The sequence below is a fragment of the Choloepus didactylus genome, chromosome 3 (genome assembly GCF_015220235.1).
Source record: "Choloepus didactylus isolate mChoDid1 chromosome 3, mChoDid1.pri, whole genome shotgun sequence".
Taxonomy (NCBI): domain Eukaryota; kingdom Metazoa; phylum Chordata; class Mammalia; order Pilosa; family Megalonychidae; genus Choloepus; species Choloepus didactylus.
This window is the reverse complement of record NC_051309.1, coordinates 112,252,664-112,280,556: the sequence shown is the minus strand read 5'-3', so window position 1 is coordinate 112,280,556 and position 27,893 is coordinate 112,252,664. Positions and strand designations below refer to the sequence as shown.

The 27,893-nt window shown below is 37.9% G+C and overlaps 1 protein-coding gene across 1 annotated transcript in view; it reads left to right on the top strand.

Moving 5' to 3' along the window:
• Positions 1-27,893, top strand: part of SLC9B1 (solute carrier family 9 member B1) — a 108,893-nt gene that overhangs the window by 74,571 nt on the left and 6,429 nt on the right. The window contains exons 7-9 of the mRNA XM_037830367.1: positions 20,261-20,436; positions 23,520-23,626; positions 24,510-24,659. Of these exons, the coding sequence (XP_037686295.1) occupies positions 20,261-20,436; positions 23,520-23,626; positions 24,510-24,659 (433 nt within the window). The remainder of the gene's footprint in view (positions 1-20,260; positions 20,437-23,519; positions 23,627-24,509; positions 24,660-27,893) is intronic.

Below are 27,893 nucleotides of genomic sequence, written 5' to 3'. Positions count from 1 at the left end.
GAAGTCTGATCTCTTTTTAAGACTCCTTAACATTTGCTGTATGGGGTAATGCTGCATTCATAGCTGCCAGACTCTGGTTCTGAGTCTCATATATCACACAGATACATGAATCAAGGCTACTGGGTTGCATTTCTAGTCTCAAGTATTTCCTTCTGGCTATTCCAATACACTAAAAACTAAAAAGGGATAACCTATATAGCACATAAGAATGCCCTCCAGAGTGACATCTCAACTCCATTTGAAATCTCTCTGCCATTGAAACTTTATTTTGTTTCATTTCACTTCCCCCTTTGGGGCAAGAAGATTTTTCTCAGTCCCACATTTCCAGGTCCAGACTCAACCCCAGGAGTCATATCCTGCATTGCCAGGGAGATTTACACCCCTGGAAGTCAGGTCCCACATAGAGGGGAGGGCAGTGAGTTTACCTGCTGAGTTGGCTTAGCTAGAGGGAGAGGGCCTGAGCAACAAAGAGGTTCTCTGGGGGAGACTCTTAGGCACAATTATAAGCAGGCTTAGTTTCACCATTGCAGTAACAAGCCTCATAAGAGCAAGCCCCAAGATCAAGAGCTCAGCATACCAAATTTTCAGTCCTCAATTTTTGTGAGAATATCAGCAATAACCCAGGTGGGGATGTCCATTTCTGCGTTTTTCCCCCAGCTCTTCAGGGGGGCCCTACAAATATACTTTTATTCTCCGCCCAGATTACTTTGTGATGTATTTACTATTTCAAACTAACCTGTACAAATCTGCCAGATCTCACTTCCTTTTTAAATTCCATGTAATTATGGTATTTGAATAAAATGATCATATGTTCCAGTTTGTCAATGCTGCCATTATGCGAAGTACCAGAAATGGATTGGCTTTTATAAAGAGTGTTTATTTGGTTACAAAGTTACAGTCTTAAGGCCATAAAAGTGTCCAAGCTAAGGCATCAGCAATAGGGTACCTTCACAAAAGAGCAGCCAATGGCATCCAGAAAACCTCTATTGGCTCAGAAGGCATGTGGCTGGTGTCTGCTCTGGAGATCTGATTTCAGAAGGGCTTTCTCCCAGGACGTTCCTCTCTAGGCTGCAGCTCCTCTTCAAAATGTCACTCTCAGTTGCTCTGAGATCCCTCTGTTTGTGAGCTCTCTTTATAGGACTCCAGTGAACTAATCAAGACCCACCCTGTGCTGTTTTGTATATATTATGTTCCCCAGGAAAAACCATATTCTTTAATGCAATCTTGTGGGGTCAGACATATTAGTGTTGATTAGATCAGAATTCTTTGAGTGTTTCCATTGAGATGTGACTCAACCAACTGTGAGTGAAACATTTGATTGGATAATTTCCATGGAGGTGTTACTCTGCCCTTTCAGGGTACGTGTTAATTGGATCACTGGAGCCACATAAAGGAGTTCATGGACAGAAGGAGCTGAGAGCAGCTAAGAGTGACATTTGGAGAGCAACTGAGAGTGATGTTTTGAAGAAGAGCTGCAGCTAAGAGAGGACAAAATGCCCCAAGAGCAACACTTTTGAGAATGCCATTTTGGAATGCAACCTGGGAGCAAGCAGATGCCAGCTATGTGTCTCCCCAGCTAACAGGTTTTCTGGATGCCAGTGGCCTTTCTTTAATGAAGGTACCCTATTTGTCAATGCCTTACTGTGAACACTTTATGGCCTTAAGGCTGTAACTTTGTAACCAAGTAGACCCCCTTTATAAAAGCCAATCTGTTTCTGGTATTTTGCATAACAGGCAGCATTAGCAAACCGGAACACACCCTGAATGGGCCACATTTCAATGGAAACATTGGATCAAGAGGTCACACCCTAATCAAAAATTGTCACTCACATTTGGGTAGGTCACATCTCCATGGAAACACTCAATCAGAAGGTTCCAACCTAATCAACACTAATATGTCTGCCCCCACAAGATTCCATTAAAGAATATGGATTTTTCTGGGGGACTGTGCCAGTTTGATATATTATGTCCCCCAAAACACCATTATCTTTGATGCAATCTTATGTGGGCAGACATATTAGTGTTGATTAGATTTTAGAGTCCTTTGGGTGTTTCCGTGGAGATGTGATTCAATCAACTGTGGACAAGACCTTTGTTTGGATAATTTCCATGGAGATGTTGCCCCACCCATTCAGGGTGGGTTTGAATTAAATTACTGGAGCACTATATAAGCTCAGACAGAAGGAGTGAGCTTGCTACACCCAAGAGGGACACTTTGAAGAATGCACTGGAACTGAGGAGCTTCAGCTCACAGAGAAATTTTGGAGACAGCCTTTGAAAGCAGACTTTTGCTCTCAAGAAGCTAAGAGGACAAACACACCAAGAGCTACTGAGAATGACATTTTGGAGAGAAGCTGAAGCCTAGAGAGGAACGTCCTGGGGGAAAGCCATTTTGAAACCAGAACTTCGGAGCAGATGCCAGCCATGTGCCTTCCCAGCTAACAGAGGTTTTCTGGACACCATTGGCCATCCTTCAGTGAAGGTACCCAATTGTCGATGCATTACCTTGGACACTTCATGGCCTTAAGACTGTAACTGTGTAGCCAAATAAACCCCCTTTTATAAAAAGCCAATCCACTTCTGGTGTTTTGCATTCTGGCAGCATTAGCAAACTAGAACAGGGACATAATATATATAAACCAGCACACTATACAGGTTAAATTATTTTGTGTGCTGTAGAAGATACATATCCTGCTCCAAATAAACATCTCCACCCTTGGTCTCACATTGAAGTTGAAGTTTCAAAGGACAGTCAATATTGTCCTTTACCTTTTGGCCTGATTTGCCTTAGTCCTAACCAGATCTGCTTCATTCATACCTCTAATTGAAGTCTGGACTCTTTTTCAGCTTTTTTAACAGTTGCTGTATGTGCCAATACTGACATTCATAGCTTCCAAGCTCTAGCTCTGAGTTTCAGATGTCACAGAGATACCCAAATTTCCAGAAACCAACCAGGTTATACACAGAGATCAACCTCTAAGAACTGTTACAATTCAGGAATAAATGTGAGTGCTGTAAGGGCTTACAATCTAGGGACTATTACAATAAGCATTCCCCTGATAAGCTGTGCTCTAAGATTCAATTCTCAGAGTTTACACATTATAGTTAGTCCATATTGGTGAGGCTTTTTAACATTTGTCTTTTCATTTCTGGCATCCTTCACTCAAAATGCTGTCCGCAGGATCCATTCACTTCATTGCATGTCTCACAGATTCACTCCTTCTTGTAGGTGCTCAGTATTCCATTGTATGCATGTGCCACGCTTCATCATTCTGTTCATCGGTCAATGCATGCTAAGACCACCTCCACACATTCCAAATCATGAATACTGCCTCCATAAATGCCAGTGAGCATTGTCCGTTCATATCCCTGCTCTCAGATCTTTCAAATATGTACCCCATAGTGAGGGTACCTTATGGCAGGATCTTATGGCACCCACATACTTAGCTTCTTTTGGAACCACCGCACTGTCCTCCAGATAGGCTACACCATTCTACTTCCCCACCAACAGTGCAGAGGTACATCCCTCTCTCCACATTTTCTCCAGCACTCATAACCCTCTGTTTTTCCCTGCAATTTTATAGATATATATTCACATACCATACAGTCATCCACAGTATACAGGCAGTTGTTCACAGTATCATCATAGTTGTGCATTCATCACCAGAATCAGCACTTGAGCATATTTATTACTACAAAAAAATTTTATTAAAGAATAATAAAAAGATAATTAAAAAATAAAATGCCATACAATACAATATGATAATGTGCCAGTTTGGATGTATTATGTCCCCCAAAATGCCATGTTCTTTAATGCAATCTTGTGGGGGCAGATGTATTAGTGTGATTAGATTGGAACCTATTGAGTGTTTTCACAGAGATGTGACTCAGTCAACTGTGGGCAAGACCTTTGATTGGATAATTTGCATGAAGATGTTACCCCACCCATTTAGGGTGGGTCTTAATAAAATCACTGGAGCCATATAAAAGAGTTGACAAACAGAAGAACTCAGTGCTGCAGCCAAGAGAGATACTTTGGAGAATGTACAGGAGCTGGAACACAGCCTGGGATCAGCAGACCCCAGCCACATGCCTTCCCAGATAACAGAGGTTTTCCAGATGCCATTGGCCTTCCTTTGGTGAAGGTATACTTGTGTTGATGCCTTCATTTGGACATTTACATGGCCTTCAGACTGTAACTTTGTTACCAAATAAGCCCCCTTTATAAAAGCCAATTTAATTACGACTCACCCTGAATGGGTAGGGTAACATCTCCATGCAAATTATCCAATCAAAGGTCTTGCCCATAGGTGATTGAGTCACATCTCCATGAAAACACTCAAAAGGTTCCAATCTTGTATTTTGCATAATGGTAGCATTATCAAACCCAACCAAATAAGGTCAGACAATAACACCACTACCAAGAATTCCATATCCTCCCTTATATCCCCCTCTCATACATATTTAGCTTTGGTATATTGCTTTTGTTACATTTAATGGAAACATATTACAATGTTACTGTTAATCATAGACTCCAGTTTGCTTTGATTATATTTTCTCCAATACCATCCCTTTTTCAACACTTTGCAAGGTTGACATTCATTTGTTCTCTCACTTGTAAAAACATTTTTATATTTGTACATTTAGTCACCATCATTGACCACTCTAGTTTTCACTAAGTTATACAGTCCAAGTCTATCTTTACTCTGGTGTCATACATGTCCCTAGCCCTCCTCTTTCAGCTTTACTCACAGATGTCTTTGTTCAGTGTACCTACAATATTGTGCTACCATCACACAGTATTCTGCTATCTGGATCTATACAATCAACCCTGCTTAACATTCTATACTCTTTCAGTATCACATGCCTGATCTCTACCCTCTATCTCCTGATAACCTGTGTTCTCAGCTTTTAACTCTCAAAGTTTCCTCATTAATGTTAGTTCATATTAGTGATATCATACAGTATTTGCTTTTTTTGTTTCCAGCTAACTTTGCTCAACATAACGCCCTCAAGGATCTTACACATTATTATATATTCCGTGACTTTGTTCTGTCTTACAGCTGTGTACTATTCCATTGTGTGTATATACCACAGTTTGTTTAGTCACTTGTCCATTTATGGACATTTGGGCTGTTTCCATGTCTTGGCAATCATGAATAATGGTGCTATAAACATCATAAATGCTCCCTCATTTTTGAAGGACAGTTTTGCTGGATATAGGGTTCTTGGTTGGCAGTTTTTCTCTTTCAGTATCCTGAACATATGATACCACTACCTTCTTGCCTCCATGGTTTCTACTGAGAAATCCACACTTAATCTTATTGAGCTCCTCTTGTATGTGATGGATTGCTTCTCTCTTGCTGCTTTCAAAATTCTCTCTTTCTCATTGAAATCTGATAATCTGATTAGTGTTTTGGAGTAGGTCTATTTGGATAAATTCTCATTGGGTTGTGTTGTGCTTCTTGGACCTGTAATTTTAACTCTCAAAGCTTTTTATTTCATGAGACTTGGGAAACTTTCATTGCTTATTTCCTCTACTATTCTTTCTGCCCCTTTTCCCTTCTCTTCTCCTTTGAGGACACCTGTAACACATATATTTGTGTGCTTCATGTTATCATTCAGTTCCTTGAGACCCTGCTCATATTTTTCCATTCTTTTCCCTATCTGTTCTTTTGTGTTTAGTATTTCAGATGTCCTGTCCTCTAGCTCAGTAATCCTTTCTTCTGCCTCTCTGAGTCTGCTGTTTTATGTCTCCACTGTGTTTTTCATCTCTACTATTGTGCCTTTCATACCCATAAGTTCAGTCATTTGTTTTTTCAAGCTTACAAATTGTTCCTTTTGATCACCCAGTGACTTCTTTATATCCTTCCTCTCTTTTGTCACATTTTCTTTCAACTCGCTGACTTGATTTAGAAGATTTGTTTAAATATCTTTAATTAGTTGTTTCAACTCTTGAATCTCAGTAGAGGCATTAGTTTTTTCCTTTGACTTGGCCATATCTTTGAGTTCCTGATGTGCCTTGTGATTTTTTGCTGTTTAGACATCTGTTCTAATTTGCTGCTGGAATGCAAAACACCAGAAATAGATTGGCTTTTATAAAGGGGGGTTATTTGGTTACATAGTTACAGTCTTAAGGCTATAAAGTGTCCAAGGTAATGCATCAACAATCAGGTACCTTCACTGGAGGATGGCCAATGGTGTCTGGAAAACCTTAGTTAGATGGGAAGGCCCGTGGCTGGTGTCTGCTCCAGAGTTCTGGTTTCAAATGGCTTTCTCCCGGGATGTTCTTCTCCAGGCCACAGTTCCTCAAAAATGTCACTTTTAGTTGCTCTTGCGGTGTTTTTCCTCTCTTAGCTTCTCCAGAGCAAAAACCTGCTTTCAACGGCTGTCTTCAAACTGTCTCTCATCTGCAGCTCCTCTCTCAGCCCCTGTGCATCCTTTGAAGTGTCCCTCTTGGCTGTAGCAAGCTCACTTCTTCTGTCTGAGCTTACATAGTGCTCCAGTAAACTAATTAAGGCCCATGCTGTATGGGTGGGGCCACACCTCCATTGAAACAGCCTAATCCAAACATTCCAACTTAATGCCCACTCATATGTCTGCCCCATCAAGATTGCATCAAAGAACATGGCTTTTTCTGGGGGACATAATATGTACAAACTGGTACAGCATCTGATTTTCTTGATTAGTTTATTCAGAGGTTGTTTTCTGTCTTTTGCCTTGAGTTTTCTTGTTGGCTTTCTTTGATCTCTATATTTGTTTCTTTCACTTGCCAGTTGTCAGATTGGATCTGCCCCCCCCCCACCAAGTCTCCCTCCAAAATCAGGCACCCACTGTGTCCTGCCACAGGGATGGGACTTAGGCATTGGATACCCTAGCAAGTTCACTGTGTGTGGTAATATAGATCTGCTGGCTTCCGGTGGTGCTCTGTTTTCTGCTTGTCAGCAAGACCTCGGTTTATTTTAGAGCCCTTTGTTGACAATTGGGTTGTCTGTATTTCTCAGCCAAAACCAGGCTGGGGTTCTGTGTAGGGCATGTTGACCAGCTTCTATGATCCTAATAAAGGGTTCAGAACATCATTTTAAGTGTTTTTATCCCTTTGCACTTTCCGGACTGTCCAGCTGATGGAAATGTTTCATAACTTGATCATCCTCAGAGCCACTTTGCCTCCAAGCACAGGCTGTGTCTACACAGGTGAAGCTGAAACTGCAGGATTCCTATGCCCTCAATTTGCCAGCCAAAATCTGGCTTGATGTGGGGCTACTCCTCTGGCAGAGTACTCCCTCAGCTGACCCAGTATTCCAGCCATCCCCAAGGCAATGGAACGGCCACCAGCTGCTGCTTGCCTCAAGGGTGGGGTAGGGTTTTCAGACAAAGGGCTGAAAATACAGTCTCTGTCCACATTTTCTCAGTCTCTTTGTCCCTCACTGACCCAGGCCTTGAGATGTCCTCACCTATCCCCCATGTCTTCAAACAGTGGGGGTATGTCTCAATGTTTTGAGAGATTTGAAAATTTGTGTCCCTGGTAGAAGGATTCCCATATGCTGATTCTGTGCCTTTCCAACACTAAGCCTGAGTGAAGGGGAGGGGAAATGACTGGCTGGTCTGGGATGGAAGATTCCTACCTGATATTTCTTCTTTCTTCAGTTCAGCATCTGCAGGGTCCTTCTCCAGTCTATATCTTCTTCCAGAGTTCAAACAATTCAGAATTGTCCTTTTGTTTCATTGCATCTCTGGAAAGGAGTTTTCAGTAGCTGTTTATTTCGCCATGTTGATGACATCACTGGGACCATGATGTTTTAACCACTGTAGTTTTATATTATGCTTTAGAGTCAGGAAGTGTAAATCTTTCAACTTTGTTATTTTTCAACCTGTTTTTTGGCTATTTGGAGTCCCTATCCTTCTAAATAAATTTGATAATTGATTTTTCCATTTCCGTAAAGTAGGCTGTTGGAATTTTGATTGGGAGTGCATTGAATCTGTAAATCAATTTGGGTAGAATTGACATCTTAATGATATTTAGACTTCTTATCCATAAACACAGAATGTCCTTCCAGTTATTTGGGTCTTCTTTGATTTCTTTTAGCAGTGTTTTGTAGTTTTCTGTGTAAAAGTCCTTTACTTCCTTGGTTAATTTTATTCTAGATATTTGATTTTTTTGTTGTTTTTGCTATTGTAAATGGAATTTTTTTTTCTTGATTTCATCTTCAGATTACTCATTCCTACTTTATAGGAGCACTGCTGATTATTGTATGTAAATCTTGTATCCCACCACTTTGCTGAATTCATTTATAAGCTCTAGCAGCTTTGTGGTAGATTTTTCAAGACTTTCTAAATATGGCATCATGTCATCTGCAAACAGTGACTGTTACTATCCAATTCAGATATATTTTATTTATTTGTTTGTTTATTTATTTATTTATTTATTTATTTATTTCCTAACTGCTCTGCTTTATGCTCTGACAGCAGCAGCCAGGCAGGGACTGGATCCCAAAGCAGCCTGCCATGAGAATGGAGGATGGCATCTAACCACCATTGGAATGGAGAGTGCACTCAATTCTTCACTGTAATTTACTGGTCTCTTCTTTCCACTCTTCCCTGGATACTATACAGTGTTCTTCTGGCCTCCAGAGCCCCAGATTAGTTGTTTCAGGCAGTTTCTGACTGTTTACCAGCTGCCCCAGAGGACAGACTGAGTCCTGGATCTCCATTCTTGGCCATCTTTCCCCTCATATTCTTTTCTTTCGGATCTTTTTCCTTTTGGACTAAATTTTTTTTTAAACTGATCAGCATCTTGTAAACTGTATTCTCAAATGTCTGAAAATAACTTTTGTATGACTGGGTATTGAATTCTAATTTTAAAATGATTTTCCCTCAATACTTTGAAGATATTATCTCAGAGATACCACTTGCATTAATTTTTCCCATGAGGAATCTCTTTTCAATCTAATTTGATTTAATTATCTAATTTAATTTATCAATCTAATTTTTAATTCCTTTTAAAACTAATCTATAAGGAGGCAGGACAAGGTGGCGGATTGGTGAGCTGTATGTTTTAGTTACTTCTCCAGGAAAGTAGGTAGAAACCCAGGAACTACGTGGACTGGACACTGCAGAGCAATTTGACTTTGGGCCTACTTCATACAACACTCATGAACACGTTGAACTGCTGAGCTCACCGAAATCTGTAAGCCTTTGCAGCCAGGGGACCCGCGCACCTCCCTGCCAGGCTCAGTCCTGTGGGAGGAGGGGCCATCAGCGCTGGGAGTGAGGAGGGAGAACTGCAGTGGCAGCTCTTATAAGAAACTCATTCTACTGATCCAAACTCCAACCATAGATAGACTGAGACCAGACACCAGAGAATCTGAGAGCAGCCATCCCAGCAGAGAGGAGATAGGCATAGCAAAAAACAGCAAGACAAACTCAAAAATAAAAGGGGAGGCTTTTTGGAGTTCTGGTGAACATAGAAAGGGGAAGAGCAGAGCTCAGGCCCTGAGGCTCATATGCAAATCCTGAAGAAAAGCTGATCTCTCTGCCCCCTGTATCTTTCCTTAATAGCCCTAATTGCTTTGTCTCTTAGCATTACAATAACCCATTAGATCTGCAAGGAGGGCTTCTTTCCTTTATCTTTTTTTTTTTTTTCTGTTTCTAAAACAATTACTCTAAGAAGCCCAATACATAAAGCCTCAAAGACTTGAAATTTGGGCAGGTCAAGACAAGAGCAGAACTAAGAGAGCTCTGAGACAAAAGGCAATAATCCAGTCGCTGAGAAAATTCACTAAACACCGCAACTTCCCAAGAAAAGCGGGGTGTCTGCTCACAGCCATAATCCTCGTGGACAAGAAACACTCCTGCCCATCGCCAGCCCCATAGTCCAGAGCTGCCCCAGACAACCCAGTGTGACGGAAGTGCTTCAAATAACACGCACACACCACAAAACTGGGTGTGGACATTAGCTTTCCCTGCACACTCAGCTAGTTGTCCAAGAGTTGGGAAGATGGAGCAGTGTGAATTAACAAAGCCCCATTCAGCCATCATTTCAGCAGACTGGGAGCCTCCCTACACAGCCCAGCAGCCCAGAACTGCCCTGGGGGGACAGCACTCACCTGTGACATAGCACAGTCATCCCTAAACAGAGGACCCGGGGGTGCATGGCCTGGAAGAGGGACCCACTCGCAAGTCTCAGGAGCCATACGCCAATACCAAGGACTTGTGGGTCAGTGGCAGAGACAAACTGTGGCAGGACTGAACTGAAGGATTAAACTGTTGCAACAGCTTTAAAACTCCAGGAACACCAGGAAGATTTGATTGTTACAGCCACCTCCACTCCCTGACCGCCCAGACACACGCCCCGTATACAGGGCAGGCAACACCAACTACACACGCAAGCTTAGTACACCAATTGGACCCCACAAGACTCACTCCCCCACTCACCACAAAGGCAAAGCAGGGGAGAACTGGCTTGTAGAGAACAGGTGGCTCGTGGATTCCACCTGCTGGTTAGTTAGAGAAAGTGTACTCCACGAAGCTGTAGGTCTGATAAATTAGAGATAAGGACTTCAATTGGTCTACAAATCCTGAAAGAACCCTATCAAGTTAAGCAAATGCCAAGAGGCCAAAAACAACAGAAAATTATAAAGCATATGAAAAAAACAGATGATATGGATAACCCAAGCCCAAGCACCCAAATCAAAAGATCAGAAGAGACACAGTCCTTAGAGCAACTAATCAAAGAACTAAAGGTGAACAATGAGACCATAGTACAGGACACAAGGGATATCAAGAAGACCCTAGAAGAGCATGAAGAAGACATTGCAAGCCTAAATAAAAAAAATAGATGATCTTATGGAAATTAAAGAAACTGTTGACAAATTACAAAGATTCTGGATACCCATAGTACAACACTAGAGGAAGTTGAACAATGAATCAGTGACCTGGAAGATGACAAAATGGAAAATGAAAGCACAAAAGAAAGAATGGGGAAAAAAAATCAAAAAAAATTGAAATGGACCTCCGGGATATGATAGATAATATAAAACATCCGAATATAAGACTCATTGGTGTTCCAGAAGAGGAAGAAAAGGGTAAAGGTCTAGGAAGAGTATTCAAAGAAATTGTTGGGGAAAACATCCCAAATTTTCTAAACAACATAAATACACAAATCATAAATGCCCAGCAAACTCCAAATAGAATAAATCCAAATAATCCCACTCCAAGACATATTCTGATCACACTGTCAAACATGGAAGAGAAGGAGCAAGTACTGAAAGCAGCAAGAGAAAACCAATTCACCACATGCAAAGGAAACAACGTAAGACTAAGTAGTGACTACTCAGAAGCCACCATGGAGGCGAGAAGGCAGTGGCATGATACATTTGAAATTCTGAGTGAGAAAAATTTCCAACCAAGAATACTTTATCCAGCAAAGCTCTCCTTCAAATTTGAGGGAGAGCTTAAAATTTTCACAGACAAACAAATGCGGAAGGAATTTGCTAACAAGAGACCTGCCCTACTGGAGATACTAAAAGGAGCCCTACACACAGGGAAATAAAGAAAGGACAGAGAGACTTGGAGAAAGGTTCAGTACTAAAGAGATTCGGTATGGGTACAATAAAGGATATTAATAGAGAAAGGGGAAAAATATGACAAACATAAACCAAAGGATAAGATGGCTGATTCAAGAAATGCCTTCACGGTTATAACGTTGAATGTAAATGGATTAAACTCCCCAATTAAAAGATATAGATTCGCAGAATGGATCAAAAAAAATGAACCATCAATATGTTGCATACAAGAGACTCATCTTAGACACAGGGACACAAAGAAACTGAAAGTGAAAGGATGGAAAAAAATATTTCATGCAAGCCACAGCCAAAAGAAAGCACGTGTAGCAATATTAATCTCAGATAAAATAGACTTCAAATGCATGGATGTTTTGAGAGACAAAGAAGGCCACTACGTACTAATAAAAGGGGCAATTCAGCAAGAAGAAATAATAGTCGTAAATGTCTATGCACCCAATCAAGGTGCCACAAAATACATGAGAGAAACACTGGCAAAACTAAAGGAAGCAATTGATGTTTCCACAATAATTGTGGGAGACTTCAACACATCACTCTCTCCTATAGATAGATCAACCAGACAGAAGACCAATAAGGAAATTGAAAACCTAAACAATCTGATAAATGAATTAGATTTAACAGACATATACAGGACATTACATCCCAAATCACCAGGATACACATACTTTTCTAGTGCTCATGGAACTTACTCCAGAATAGATCATATGCTGGGACATAAAACAAGCCTCAATAAATTTAAAAAGATTGAAATTATTCAAAGCACATTCTCTGACCACAATGGAATACAATTAGAAGTCAATAACCATCAGAGACTTAGAAAATTCACAAATACCTGGAGGTTAGACAACACACTCCTAAACAATCAGTGGGTTAAAGAAGAAATAGCAAGAGAAATTGCTAAATATATAGAGACGAATGAAAATGAGAACACAACATACCAAACCTATGGGATGCAGCAAAAGCAGTGCTAAGGGGGAAATTTATAGCACTAAACGCATATATTAAAAAGGAAGAAAGAGCCAAAATCAAAGAACTAATGGATCAACTGAAGAAGCTAGAAAATGAACAACAAACCAATCCTAAACCAAGTAGAAGAAAAGAAATAACAAGGATTCAAGCAGAAATAAATGACATAGGGAACAAAAAAACAATAGAGAGGATAAATATCACCAAAAGTTGGTTCTTTGAGAAGATCAACAAGATTGACAAGCCCCTAGCTAGACTGACAAAATCAAAAAGAGAGAAGACCCATATAAACAAATTAATGAATGAAAAAGGTGACATAACTGCAGATCCTGAAGAAATTAAAAAAATTATAAGAGGATACTATGAACAACTGTATGGCAACAAACTGGATAATGTAGAGGAAATGGACAATTTCCTGGAAACATATGAACAACCTAGACTGACCAGAGAAGAAATAGAAGACCTCAACCAACCCATCACAAGCAAAGAGATCCAATCAGTCATCAAAAATCTTCCCACAAATAAATGCCCAGGGCCAGATGGCTTCACAGGGGAATTCTACCAAACTTTCCAGAAAGAACTGACACCAATCTTACTCAAACTCTTTCAAAACATTGAAGAAAATGGAACACTACCTAACTCATTTTATGAAGCTAACATCAATCTAATACCAAAACCAGGCAAAGATGCTACAAAAAAGGAAAACTACCGGCCAATCTCCCTAATGAATATAGATGCCAAAATCCTCAACAAAATACTTGCAAATCGAATCCAAAGACACATTAAAAAAATCATACACCATGACCAAGTGGGGTTTATTCCAGGCATGCAAGGATGGTTCAACAGAAGAAAATCAATCAATGTATTACAACACATTAACAAGTCAAAAGGAAAAAATCAATTGATCATCTCAATAGATGCTGAAAAAGCATTTGACAAAATCCAACATCCCTTTTTGATAAAAGCACTTCAAAAGCTAGGAATTGAAGGAAACTTCCTCAACATGATAAAGAGCATATATGAAAAACCCACAGCCAGCATAGTACTCAATGGTGAGAGACTGAAAGCCTTCCCTCTAAGATCAGGAACAAGACAAGGATGCCCGCTATCACCACTGTTATTCAACATTGTGCTGGAAGTGCTAGCCAGGGCAATCCGGCAAGACAAAGAAATAAAAGGCATCCAAATTGGAAAAGAAGAAGTAAAACTGTCATTGTTTGCAGATGATACGATCTTATCTCTAGAAAACCCTGAGAAATCGACGATACAGCTACTAGAGCTAATAAACAAATTTAGCAAAGTAGCGGGATACAAGGTTAATGCACATAAGTCAGTAATGTTTCTATATGCTAGAAATGAACAAACTGAAGACACACTCAAGAAAAAGATACCATTTTCAATAGCAACTAAAAAAATCAAGTACCTAGGAATCAACTTAACCAAAGATGTAAAAGACCTATACAAAGAAAACTACATAACTCTACTAAAAGAAATAGAAGGGGACCTTCAAAGATGGAAAAATATTCCATGTTCATGGATAGGAAGGCTAAATGTCATTAAGATGTCAATTCTACCCAAACTCATCTACAGATTCAATGCAATCCCAATCAAAATTCCAACAACCTACTTTGCAGACTTGGAAAAGCTAGTTATCAAATTTATTTGGAAAGAGAAGATGCCTCGAATTGCTAAAGACACTCTAAAAAAGAAAAACGAAGTGGGAGAACTTACACTGCCTGACTTTGAAGCTTATTATAAAGCCACAGTTGTCAAAACAGCATGGTACTGGCACAAAGATAGACCTATAGATCAATGGAATCGAATTGAGAAGTCAGAGATAGACCCTCAGATCTATGGCCGCCTGATCTTTGATAAGGCCCCCAAAGTCACTGAACTGAGTCATAATGGTCTTTTCAACAAATGGGGCTGGGAGAGTTGGATATCCATATCCAAAAGAATGAAAGAGGACCCCTACCTCACCCCCTACACAAAAATTAACTCAAAATGGATGAAAGATCTCAATATAAAAGAAAGTACCATAAAACTCCTAGAAGATAATGTAGGAAAACATCTTCAAGACTTTGTATTAGGCAGGCACTTCCTAGACTTTACAACCAAAGCACAAGCAACAAAAGAAAAAATAGATAAGTGGGAACTCCTCAAGCTTAGAAGTTTCTGCACCTCAAAGGAATTTCTCAAAAAGGTAAAGAGGCAGCCAACTCAATGGGAAAAAATTTTTGGAAACCATGTATCTGACAAAAGACTGATATCTTGCATATATAAAGAAATCCTACAACTCAATGACAATAGTACAGACAGCCCAATTATAAAATGGGCAAAAGATATGAAAAGACAGTTCTCTGAAGAGGAAATACAAATGGCCAAGAAACACATGAAAAAATGTTCAGCTTCACTAGCTATTAGAGAGATGCAAATTAAGACCACAATGAGATACCATCTCAAACCGATTAGAATGGCTGCCATTAAACAAACAGGAAACTACAAATGCTGGAGGGGATGTGGAGAAATTGGAACTCTTATTCATTGTTGGTGGGACTGTAGAATGGTTCAGCCACGCTGGAAGTCAGTCTGGCAGTTCCTTAGAAAACTAGATATAGAGTTACCATTCGATCCAGCAATTGCACTTCTCGGTATATACCCGGAAAATCGGAAAGCAGTGACACGAACAGATATCTGCACGCCAATATTCATATCAGCATTATTCACAATTGCCAAGAGATGGAAACAACCCAAATGTCCTTCAACAGATGAGTGGATAAAGAAAATGTGGCATATACACACGATGGAGTACTGCACGGCAGTAAGAAGGAACGATCTCGTGAAACATATGACAACATGGAAGAACCTTGAAGACATAATGCTGAGCGAAATAAGCCAGGCACAAAAAAAGAAATATTATATGCTACCACTAATGTGAACTTTGAAAAATGTAAAACAAATGGTTTATAATGTAGAATGTAGGGGAACTAGCAATAGAGAGCCATTAAGGAAGGGGGAACAATAATCCAAGAAGAACAGATAAGCTATTTAACGTTCTGGGGATGCCTAGGAATGACTATGGTATGTTAATTTCTGATGGATATAGTAGGAACAAGTTCAAAGAAATGTTGCTATATTAGGGAACTTTCTTCGGGTAAAATAGGAACAGGTTGGAAGTTAAGCAGTTATCTTAGGTTAGTTGTCTTTTTCTTACTCCCTTGTTATGGTCTCTTTGAAATGTTCTTTTATTGTATGTTTTTTTTCTTTTTAATTTTTTTTCATTCAGTTGGTTTAAAAAAGAAAAACAAGGAAAAAAATATTTAGTGCCCCCTTGAGGAGCCTGTGGAGAATGCAGGGGTATTGGCCTACCCCACCTCGATGGTTGCTAACATGACCACAGACATAGGGGACTGGTGGTTTGATGGGTTGAGCCCTCTACCATAGGTTTTACCCTTGGGAAGACGGTTGCTGCAAAGGAGACGCTAGGCCTCCCTATAATTGTGCCTAAGAGCCTCCTCCCGAATGCCTCTTTGTTGCTCAGATGTGGCCCTCTCTCTCTAGCTAAGCCAACTTGAAAGGTGAAATCACTGCCCTCCCCCCTACGTGGGATCAGACACCCAGGGAGTGAATCTCCCTGGCAACGTGGAATATGACTCCCGGAGAGGAATGTAGACCTGGCATCATGGGACAGAGAACATCTTCTTGACCAAAAGGGGGATGTGAAAGGAAATGAAATAAGCTTCAGTGGCAGAGAGATTCCAAAAGGAGCTGAGAGGTCACTCTGGTGGGCACTCTTATGCACACTTTAGACAACCCTTTTTAGGTTCTAAAGAATTGGGGTAGCTGGTGGTGGATATCTGAAACTACCAAACTACAACCCAGATGCCATGAATCTTGAAGATGATTGTATAAAAATGTAGCTTATGAGGGGTGACAATGGGATTGGGCAAGCCATAAGGAACACACTGCCCTTTTTCTAGTGTATGGATGGATGAGTAGAAAAATAGGGGAAGGAAACAAGCAAACAGACAAAGGTACCCAGTGTTCTTTTTTACTTTAATTGCTCTTTTTCACTTTAATTATTATTCTTGTTATTTTTGTGTGTGTGCTAATGAAGGTGTCAGGGATTTATTTAGGTGATGAATGTACAACTATGTAATGGTGCTGTGAACAATCGAATATACGATTTGTTCTGTATGACTGCGTGGTATGTGAATATATCTCAATGAAATGAAGATGTAAAAAAAAAACTAATCTTTTTTTTTTTTCTTTTTGAAAGCTTGGTGTTCTGAATTTTTCCAATAAAGTATTCACTGCCACACGAAGTGAGGTCCTTCATGTAGCAAGCAACATTGGTATAACCAAGGAGCTTGTTAGAAATGCCAAATTTTGAGCCCAAAACAGACCTGTTGAAGAAGAATCTGCATTTTACCTAGATCACCACATAATTTGTTTATATATTAAACTTTGAAAAGAAAATTCTCAGGTCTTTCTTCTTAGTGAAATTTTTCAAACAAATAGAAGATTGAAGAGAATAATATTTAAATGAACACCCAAATAACCATACCTTAAACATATTATTTCCTAAACAATTGTAAAGTAGATTAAAGACATCCTGGTATTTTACTCCTATAGCTTCAGTATGTATTTCTAAAAGATAAGATCATTTTTGTAACTAAATTTTCAATGATTCTTTAATATTTTTAGGTGGATCTTCTAAAAATTTTGTTCTGCCCAGTATTTGTTGACTCTTTCAGTCAGAGGATTGTCGTATCTATGTTTGAGTTTTTTTCCATTTCTTGGATCTTTTAGTATATTTTCTCCTCAGTTCTCTTTGTTATCTTCTTCTGTAACTACCTTCTCCATGCCAATTAAACTTTTCTTTATACTTTTCATCTGCTTGTCCTTTTGCAGTACCTACTGGAAAAATTCCTCTGCTCAACCTTCCAGCTTACTAACTCACTCTTCAGCTATGTCCATGTCACTTATTTTTTTTTAATTTCAGCAATTTTTAATTTCTAAGAATTACAGTTAAAATTTTATGGTTAGATGCAGTGTGCTTTCGTGACTGAAGATATTATTTATACTTATTCTAAACTCATGTTCTGGTTGTTCTGTCTCCGGTATGTCTTCTTTCCTCAGGTGTAAATTCTTCCATTTAATGGTACCTCATTTCAAAGTGTTGGCTTTCCCCAAGTATTTGGGGATGCTTTAATGAGTTTTCATTTTTGTATTTGAGACTAACTATTAACTTATGACTTCTATATCCGTTTACTATTGCCTTCTTGTGAGGAATAGGCCAGTTTCCTATTGTCTACCAAAGAAGCCACTGTATGTTCAGTAGGAAAAAAAAAAGACTGAGATTAGAATTCTTAAGCAAGTGATTTGTTGAGGCAGCTGTTAGGATAAACTTCTAAGTGAAGAAAGCAGGATATGGCTAGGGGAATCAGTGATTACCAAACTTTGCTACACATTATGACCACCTGGAAACTTTTTAAAATTGCAATTCTCAAGTCACACTCCATACTAATTAAATCAAAATGTCTTGGAAGGGGAGCCAGGTATCACTATTTTTTAATGGTTCCACGTTTGGCAGGCAACCTCTAATACCACGTATAACAATCCCTCCTTTCTGATATTCATGCCTTTATGTAATCTCCTCCTCTTGGATTTGATTTACTTCTAATAAGCAGAATACAAAGAAGTGCTGGGGTGTTGCTTGCAAGATTGAGTTATAAAACCCATGGCTTCTGTCTTGCATGCTTCCTTCCATTTTCTTTGATCACTTTTCCCTGAAGAAGCCAGCTGCCATGTAGTGAAGCAGTCCTGTGGTAAGCCCCGCTGGTGAGGGACTGAAAGCCTGCCAACACATGAGTAAGCTTGGAAGTGCATCCCTCACTCATCTAATGAGTTCAAGGCAACAGCTAAGCCATATTCAGCTTCCTGTCCCACAGAAGCTAAGATAAACGTTTTAAGCTGTTAAATTTGGGGATGATTTGTTAAGCAGGTTATTCCAATGTGCAGCAAAGTTCAGGAACCACTGAGCTAGGCAAATATGTGGTATCACAGAAGTCTAGCCTCTTCCTGAGTCCACAGAGAGATCTGGAGCATAAACTGCATAAGAGAGGTTGTATAGGCAGAGGAAAAGGAGCTAGACTGTTAGACATCAGTTAGTCAGTGGTGAGCAGCTGTCTGGGGGATACTAGAAAGAGGCAAAACCTCCCTAGCACCCCTAGATAGGCTCTTTTCAGCCAGGGCAAGTCCAGAAAAAGGTGCAGGTGTTGGTGGTTAGCAGACAATAAGAAGCAGCTGGGGGATATGTGCATTGACCTGATAAATAGGTTCTGGTGGGGCACCAATAGCATCTCTACACAGGGTATACTTCAGTTTCTACAAAGTGAATGTGGAAGAGATACGGCAAAGTTCTGGATGGGATATGACAACACAAGAGCAGAAGTTCCTCCATTCTTCCTGTGCATCATCAACCACCCCATGAATTTTCTCATTTGCTATGCCAGTTTGTATATATTATGCCCCCCAGAAAATGCCATGTTTTTTGATGCAATCTTGTGGGGACAGACATATTAGTGTTGATTAGATTGTAATTCTTTGAATGTTTCCATGGAGATGTGACTCAATCAGCTGTGAAAGAAACATTTGATTGGATAATTTCCATGGAGGTGTTACCCTGCCCATTGAGGGTGGGTGTTAATTGGATCACTGAAGTCATATAAAGGAATTCACAGACAGAAGGACCTGAGAGCAACTGAGAGTGACATTTTGAAGAGGAGCTACAGCTAAGAGATGACAAAAGGCCCCAAGAGTAACATTTTGGAGAACACCATTTTGAAATGCAAGCTGGGAGCAAGTGGATGCCAGCCACTTGCCTTCCCAGCTAACAGAGGTTTTCCAGACACCAATAGCCATCCTTCAGTGAGAGTACCCTATTGTTGATGCCTTACCTTGGATGCTTTATGGCCTTAAGACTGTAACTTTGTAACCAAATAAACCCCCTTTATAAAAGCCAATCCATTTCTGGTGTTTTGTTAAAGCAGCATTAGCAAACCAGAACATTTGCCTTTGTAACAGGTGCCCACACTCATTGCTTCTCCTTGGGGGTGGACATCTCTGTTCCTTACTGCCTTGCTCAAGAGGTGGGAATGGTGTTGAGTGTAGGTTTTTATGGCTATTCTTATAGCGGTACTCCAAATTATCTCCCTTCTGATTTTTCCAGAGTCCCCTCCTGCTCCTAGCATCTTCCATTTCAGGGCTTAGAGCACCATATGGAGTAAACCGTATCTTTTGTACCAATCTTTACTTACATGTATTTTGGACCTTGGTTTCCTTTTTTCAATCCTCAAATGTCTCTTATTCTTCTTGTGATATACTTAGTGTCTTACCCATCAAGGGTTCCCTTTTTGTGTTGCAGTTGGGTTATGAATTTTCATATTAATTTTGTGTCTTCATTTCAAAGGATTTAGGGATAGAGAGAGAGGTGGCAATTTGTGCTCAGTCCAACACCTGGAACTAAATCACTATAAAAGTTTAACCAACACTAAAGAGTGTATGGAAAACTATACCACCATTAAATAGCATTCACTCAAGCAAAATTCTTGCATTTGAAATTGTAATATTTCAATTGTAAAGAAATATAAAACACTATTTGGTTTAAAAAGATGTTTTAAAATTGGTTTTGAAAGTCTCCCTTTCAGTTTTACACTAGGTGCTGTCTCTCCTGCTGTTGTTGTCCCTTCTATGCTGTTTTTGCAAGAACATGGATATGGTATTGAGAAAGGCATTCCAACCTTACTAGTAGCTGCTAGCAGTATAGACGACATTGTGGCTATCACTGGATTCAATGCATGCTTGAGCATAGTCTTCTCCTCAGGTAAATAAGACAATGCAACAGCCTCCATATCATTCATAGCCTTTTCTGTTAGTTCTCTGAACAAGGTTTCTGGATTTTCTTAATTTATTAATCAAGACTTTTAAATTTAAATTCTTTTCATTCTTCATAAAAATCCCATTCTAGACCAGGGAAGACATTTCAATAGGTTAAGAAACCACTACTTAATGCACACTGCTTCATTTTAATAACCCTATCTGTGTTTCCATTCATTTGATAACCTGTATAATCATTATCATTTCATGTTGCTTTGGAATTTTATCAGTTTTCACTAGAAAATTTTAAGTTGCAGTATCATTAATACTACTCATGTTTAAGAGGTGTTTTAGAAATGTACATTTTTGGCCATCCTTATAAATTACCGGTTGCTCTATTGTTAAGGCAACTTATACAAAAAAGCCTGGACAACTGTGTGCCTTTTTAGTAGCGGTGAGACAAGATCCTACACCAATTCTGACTTCCAAGGTGGTACCTGGTCTTGAATGTCACTCTGTGGAAATTGTGAAAGTCAGCATTTCCACATTTAGTAATACTTTAATTATATGCAATGATAGGAATTCAATCTTTATACTATTGAAGCACCAAATACTTTTTAATTTGAAAAGTAATATATATAGTTTCTTTTAAAATCAATAAATATAAATATGAAGGAAAAAAAGAAGGAAAAGATTTTTAAAATATATCTGCAATAGTCACACCTCCAGAGATAATTCTGAACCTTTTGATATGAATCCTCTCAACTTTGCTTGTGAGTGCTTCCTCTCCCTTTCTCTCTCTTTCCCTCCCTCTCTCCCTCCATCCTTAATATTCTTATTAAAATTATTGAATATTGACTGTACTTTCTTGTATCCTGAGTTGTTTTGCACTTAACTGTATATTACAAACATGTTCTCCTTAGCAAATATATTTCTATGACATCATTTCTACCTCCATCTTCCACCCCCAAAGTATTCCACTATTTGGCAGTACCATAATTACTTAACCTACTGAAAATTGAAGTTGACTCCCGTTTTTACTGTTAAAATAATGCTTTGTTGAACATTTTATTGCTAAATATTTTCCCCCAATCTTAATATTTCCTTACTCTTAAAAGTAGATTTGTTGAGTTAAAAAGTATATATAATTGTAAGGTTTTTGAAATACATTGCCCCACTATCATGTCCTACCAAAGTGCATAAACTTGCCATTTTTCTTCACCTTCTTCAAGACTTATTACTAGCCCCTTTTACTTTTGCTAATTGATAGATGAAAAGTGGGATCTCTTTAAATGCAGTACCTTGATTATTAGTGATGTTAAACAAATATTCATGTTTATTGGCTACTGGAACTTTAGGATTTTTTGTAAATTGCTTTTCTTGACGTCTTTTGCCTATTTCCTATGGGTATGTTCATCTTTTGTTCTTTTTGACTTGTCAGTATTCTGTATAAAATTAAGAACACTAACCCTTTATTTTATATATTAATTTTTCCCAGTTCATAATTGGTCTTTTCATGCCTCTCCCCCCCCCCCCCCCCTCTCTCTCTCTCTCTCTATATATATATATATATATATATGTCATTGGCCATTCAAAAGTCTTATATTTTTATATTGTCCAGTTGTAATCATTTCCTTCATCATTAGCATCAGCCATTCTTTCAAAAGAAAAATTTTGAGCTCCGCTTCCACTGTGTCAGCCACTGTGTTAAGTACTGTGTATAAACAGTGAACAACATTAGCATTTATTGAGTACTTGCTTGGAACTTGTTGAGTCCCATAACATTTCCACTCATTTAATAGTCACATCAGTGCTATGATTATTTTATAGGTAAGAAATCTGAGGCTTTGAGCAAGTTACTTAACCTCTGTGCCTAAGAAATCTGAGGCACAGAGGTTAAGTAACTTGCTGAAAGTCACAGATCTTGTAAGCAGACGAATCAAGATGCAAACACTGGCAGTCTGACTGCAGATCCTCACTTTTAACCCTGTTCTATCCACCTCCCAAAACATCAAACAAGACCAGCTGGCCTATGTCCACAAGGAGCTTATATTTAACAAGTAATTATAAGTGTGATGAATTTTACAAAATTGAAGTACAGGATGCTATGGGAACATATTACAGGAGACCAAATCTAATTTGAGGAGGACCAAAGGAAGTAAAAAACCAAACCAAGTACATGCTTTGAAAATTCTTTCCCACCCAACAACTGTGTAAACTGTCACTTAAAATTCTCAGGACCTTGATGGTTTGATTTTATGCATTAGATATATAATAGATCTATATTTTGGAATATAGTAGATATAGAGATATAACTTTATTTTTAACCAACTAACTACCCAGCTGTTTCAGCTCTGTTTTTGAACATTACATCTTTCTCCACTTACTGAAATGCCATCTTTAGCATATTTGAATTATTGTAAATACTGGTGTTTGTTTTTTTCATTATTTTTCATGGGAAATATGTATATATTTACATACTTTATTGAGCCAAATATAGCAAATTGAGCAATTTTTGTTACTCAGAGTCAATATCTTATTTATTATAATGAGCTACAAATGCAGATACATAAAATATATTGGAAACTTAGTTGACCCTTGGATATTCCTTGAATTAACCCTGGAATACATTTTTTTTAATTTTTGTTGTCTAACAGCTCTTTTTGTTTTTAAATCATTTGTTTCTTTTTCACAATAGAGCATCAGACAAGACATACATATGAGCACTTACCAGTCATGTGCTCGGTGCCAAAGGGGCTCCCTTGTCAGTCTCCATTCTTATACCTCACTTGGCATGTTAGACTGGATGTATAAGGGGGGATATATGGGCTTCTTACTTTTTTGTTTCCTGGCCTATTTATACAATTGAATTTCTGAGTTATGTATTATATTAAATTATTTAAGAGTATATGTTTAACTTAACAAATAGATACACGTTTTCACATATGATTATTAGAGGTCTATTTTCACATACTTATACTATAAAATGCTTGCTTTGCTTCATGAGCCACCTAGATTTGATTTTCTGATGTGTAGGATATGTGAAAATATTTCTCAGTGAAATGTTCTCCTTATTGTGTGCCTTTACAGGTGATCTACTTAATACTCTCCTAAGCTCTTTGTGGGAGGTAATCCTTGGTGTGCTGCTAGGAGTGGCTTTGGGATTTTTTCTTCAATATTTTCCAAGTAGAGACCAGGTAAGAAGAAAATTAATCTGTTTTGTAGAAGTGTAGTGCCTAAAAATTTCTTTTAAAAATTTGAACTTTGAGAAGGTCCATGAAATACTAAATTTAATATTAAAAACTCTGTCACCAAGTAGTCTCCAGTACCAACTCTCTGAACCTCACAGTTGTGATTGATCCAGGTCAATGGCCTTGAGTGAAATCTCTGCTTCAGAAAACTGTGCTTAACTCATGAGTACCCCCTTTCCACTCCACCCCACCCTTTCCTCCACTGGGTTGGCTACTGACTCCTGACAATTATTCCTAATCTTTTTTTTCCCCAAAACTTTACCTCAAATATTTTTGGGGGAGGGAGTATCCCATTTATGTTTCCGTATTGTCCAAGGTCCTGCCCTGTAGCTCCCCATTATCTAGATCATGACTGACCTAAATTTGCTCCCATTCCCCTTTAACAAAGGCAACGTTATTATATTTAACCCTTTCCTTCCTTAAAAGACATGCCATTATTCCTGTGTTTCTGTAACTTCCATTCTAATTTCCCTGTAACAATTGTTATAGACTCAAGAGATACTCAGAAATTTATTTTAAAGAATTCATTGGATATGTTATATGAAACTGAGGGTTATATGGCTCTCTTTCCTTTCTTCTACACTTATAGTGAAAGTATTGTAACTGTTCTACTGACCGTTACACCAGAGATATGGCAGAAAATGAAACTTAATAGTTGCAAACTTTGTTACTTGGTAGCAAGCAATATTTGGTAAGGAAGAAAGTAAAAATTTCAGACATTATGTAATATAGCATTTAGAGACCTGGCATCAAAGGGTCAAAAATAGATAATGTCAAATCCTGTATTCAATATTTAATGTAAATTAATCTCTAAACTGTCTAATTTTAGCCAAAACTTGAATGGAAGAGAGCATTCCTTATTTTGGGTCTGTGTGTTACTGCTGTCTTAGGCAGCCACCGAGTTGGTTTACATGGAGCTGGAGGATTATGCACAATAGTGTTGACTTTCGTTGCAGGGCTAAGGTGGGCCAAAGAAAAGGTGAATATTTTTACTACATCAATTATTTAATAAAGATAAAATAACTGATTTTCTTACATATATAATTGACAATCAGGAAATCCCCCTATTCCAGTTGGATGATGTCCCCTCTTCTAGTTGGAATATGTTCCAAAATTTTATGTGCTTTTGAAGAAGTATATGAAACAACCAAATAAAATGAATAGGAAAAGCATCTGGACATACATTAAAATGCAATTAGAAGTTCAGTTACCAGGTTTCTTTCTGTTATTTTCACAAATTTTATGTTATATGATTTTATTACTTATTAATTAAATTATTTTATTCATTAAAATTTTGGTTATATAATTAATATATGAAAACATGCTCATAACATATTAAAACATGTCCACACAAAGATTTGTACAGAAATGTTTATAGCAGCATTAGTCATAATTGCCAAAAAAGTGGAAAAAATCCAGATGTCCATCAACTGGTGAATAGATAAACAAATATGGTATATCCATTCAATGGAATTATATTCAGCCATAAAAAGGAACAAGGTCCTGATACACCCTGTAACTTGGATGAACCTTGAAAACATTATACTAAGAGAAAGAAGCCAGTCCCAAAAGGCCATGTATTATATGATTCCAGTCATATGAAAGTCTTGAATGGAGATAGAAAGAGATAGAAAGTAGGTTAGTTGCTTAGATCTAAGTGGGGGGTGGGAATGCCAGAGTAGGTGGTGGTAACTAAAGTGTACAAGGTTTCTTTCTGCGGTGATGAAAATGTTCCAAAATTTGTTGCACATATATAAGAATATACTAAAAAACATTGAATTGTACTCTTTAAATGGGTGCATTATATGGTATGTGAATTATATATCAATAAAACTGCCAAATAAAAAGGTTTAAACAATACAGAGGGCCACATGTTGAGTAGAAAATGAATGATTCCTTTATCCCCCACCACTTCCAAATATCAAATCCCCCTTCCCATAATTAATAATTTATTTTAAACAGTCCTCTATTTTAGATCATTTCCATTTTTTGTTATTACAAATTGTGCTGCCATGTCTTTTTGCATATGTGCAAATACTTCCGTAGGGATTCTTAGAAACTGAATTGCTAGGTTAAGAGATGGTACATTTTGATTTTTATGGTTGCTGCCAAATTATCTCTCAAAAGAGTTTATTAATTTACACTCCTACCAAAGTATAAGAGAGTGCCTAATACCTGAAACCATCACCAACACTGGATATTATTACTAGTTCTTTTCTTTTTCTTTCCTATTCTTTTTGTGTGTGTACAATCTGATGGATAGGAATCTATATGACATTGTTATTCTTTATTTACTTTCATCTGATTACTAGTGGAGTCTCACTTGAAATGTTTTTTTTAAATTACTTACCATATTCTTTGGCTTCTTCATTCTAATATATAGGGATTCTCTATAAGTTAGCACTGCTAATCCTTTGGTTTATATATTCATATAAAATTAAATATATATATAATTTTTATTTATCTTCAACTTTGTTTATGGTATCTTATGGAGGTAAAATTTCCTAAAGTTAAATCTGTCAGTTTTTCCTTTTTGAAGGATTCTGCATCTTGTTTAAAAAGGATTTCCTCAGTGGAAATTATAAACATATTTTTCCATATTATCTTCTAGTACTTTGGTAGTTTTTGTTTTGCTTTGCTTTGTTTTTGTATTTAGTTCTTTGATCCATCTGGAATTTATTTTTGTGAATGCTCTGAGGTATACATACACTTCAAAGGTATATATACTCATGTATAATAGACATGTATATACTTATATATATGTATATAAATTAGAAATTTAATTTCACAAAATTATTTATTGACTAATCCATTAATTGATGATTTTAAATGTCTCTTTTATCATGAATTAGTTCTCAGATATACATAGGTTCATTTCTGGAATATATTTTTATCCTACTTATCTATTCCTATTTCACTACCACTCTATTCAAAACACTGCAATTTTATTTTTCAAAATCTAATATAGACATTTTTCCCTCATTGTGCTTATTTTCAAATATTTCTTGGCTGTCCCTGCCCATATTCATACTTAGATAAATTTTAAATCAGCCTGAGAACTTTCTCCCAAGAAATCATGCTGGCATTTTGTTTGTTATTACAATAAAATCATAATTATAAAAGAAATTAAATAGTTAATTATAAATAAAATACAATCAGATAAAAACTACTAGAATTATTTTTATATGATAAAGGAAATAAAAGACAAATTTGAATAGGTTTTAGAGATTAAAAGTAAAGAATAATTCTCTATAAAGAAGAAAATAGTATTTTTTCTTTGTTTATTTTTCTTCCCTTTTTTAAACTTTATTTTTATAAATGGAAATCATAGAGTAATAATTAAGACACTCTGTGCTCAGGCAAGGGACATCAATGTTTTATGTATCATCTGTAAAAAGAAAAATAAAAGATAAGCCCCTTCAAATTCCTGGAGAAGGGCTTCTGGTTGACCTTTGGTGTATTTACAGGAAGGGATTAGGATGATATCCTGAAAATAGGGGACAAATTGGGGAAGGGGGACTGCAAAGGATTAATTCCCAGAAAGGGGAGCTGGACAAGCATCCAAATAAGTATCTCATGTACCTTTTTGGTTTGATTTTAAGGAAAAGGTAACTTTGAAGTTCTCAATATGGGATCTTTAGAAGCAGCCCTAACAGACAAGAATTTTTTTCCCAGCAGTTTACAACTGTTCCAGTTTGCTAATGCTACCATTATGCAAAATACCAGAAATGGATTGGCTTTTATAAAGGAGGTTTATTCTATTACAAATTTACAGTTCTAAGGCCATAGAAGTGTCCAAACTAAGGCATCAACAAGATGATACCTTTGCTGAAGAATGGCCGATGGCATCTGAAACACCTCTGTTAGCTAGGAAGGCACATGGCTGGCATTTGCTGTTCCTTTGCTCCTGGGTTGCGTTTCAAAATGGCATTCTCCAAAATGTCTCTGGGTCTCTCTCAGCTTCTCCAGGGCAAACTCTGGGCTAGCATCTCCATATGACTCCAAGCATCTCTAAGCATCAGTGTCAGCTCCCAACATCTCTCCAAAAGTCTCTCTCAACTGTTCTTGGGGCTTTTTGTCCTCTCTTAGCTTAGCATCTCCAAATGTCCTTCTGTCCGCATCTCCGAACACCCTTCTGTCCACATCTCCAAACATCCCTAAACATCAGCATTCAGCAAGCATCTGGGCCTATGTGGCTCTTTATAAAGGACTC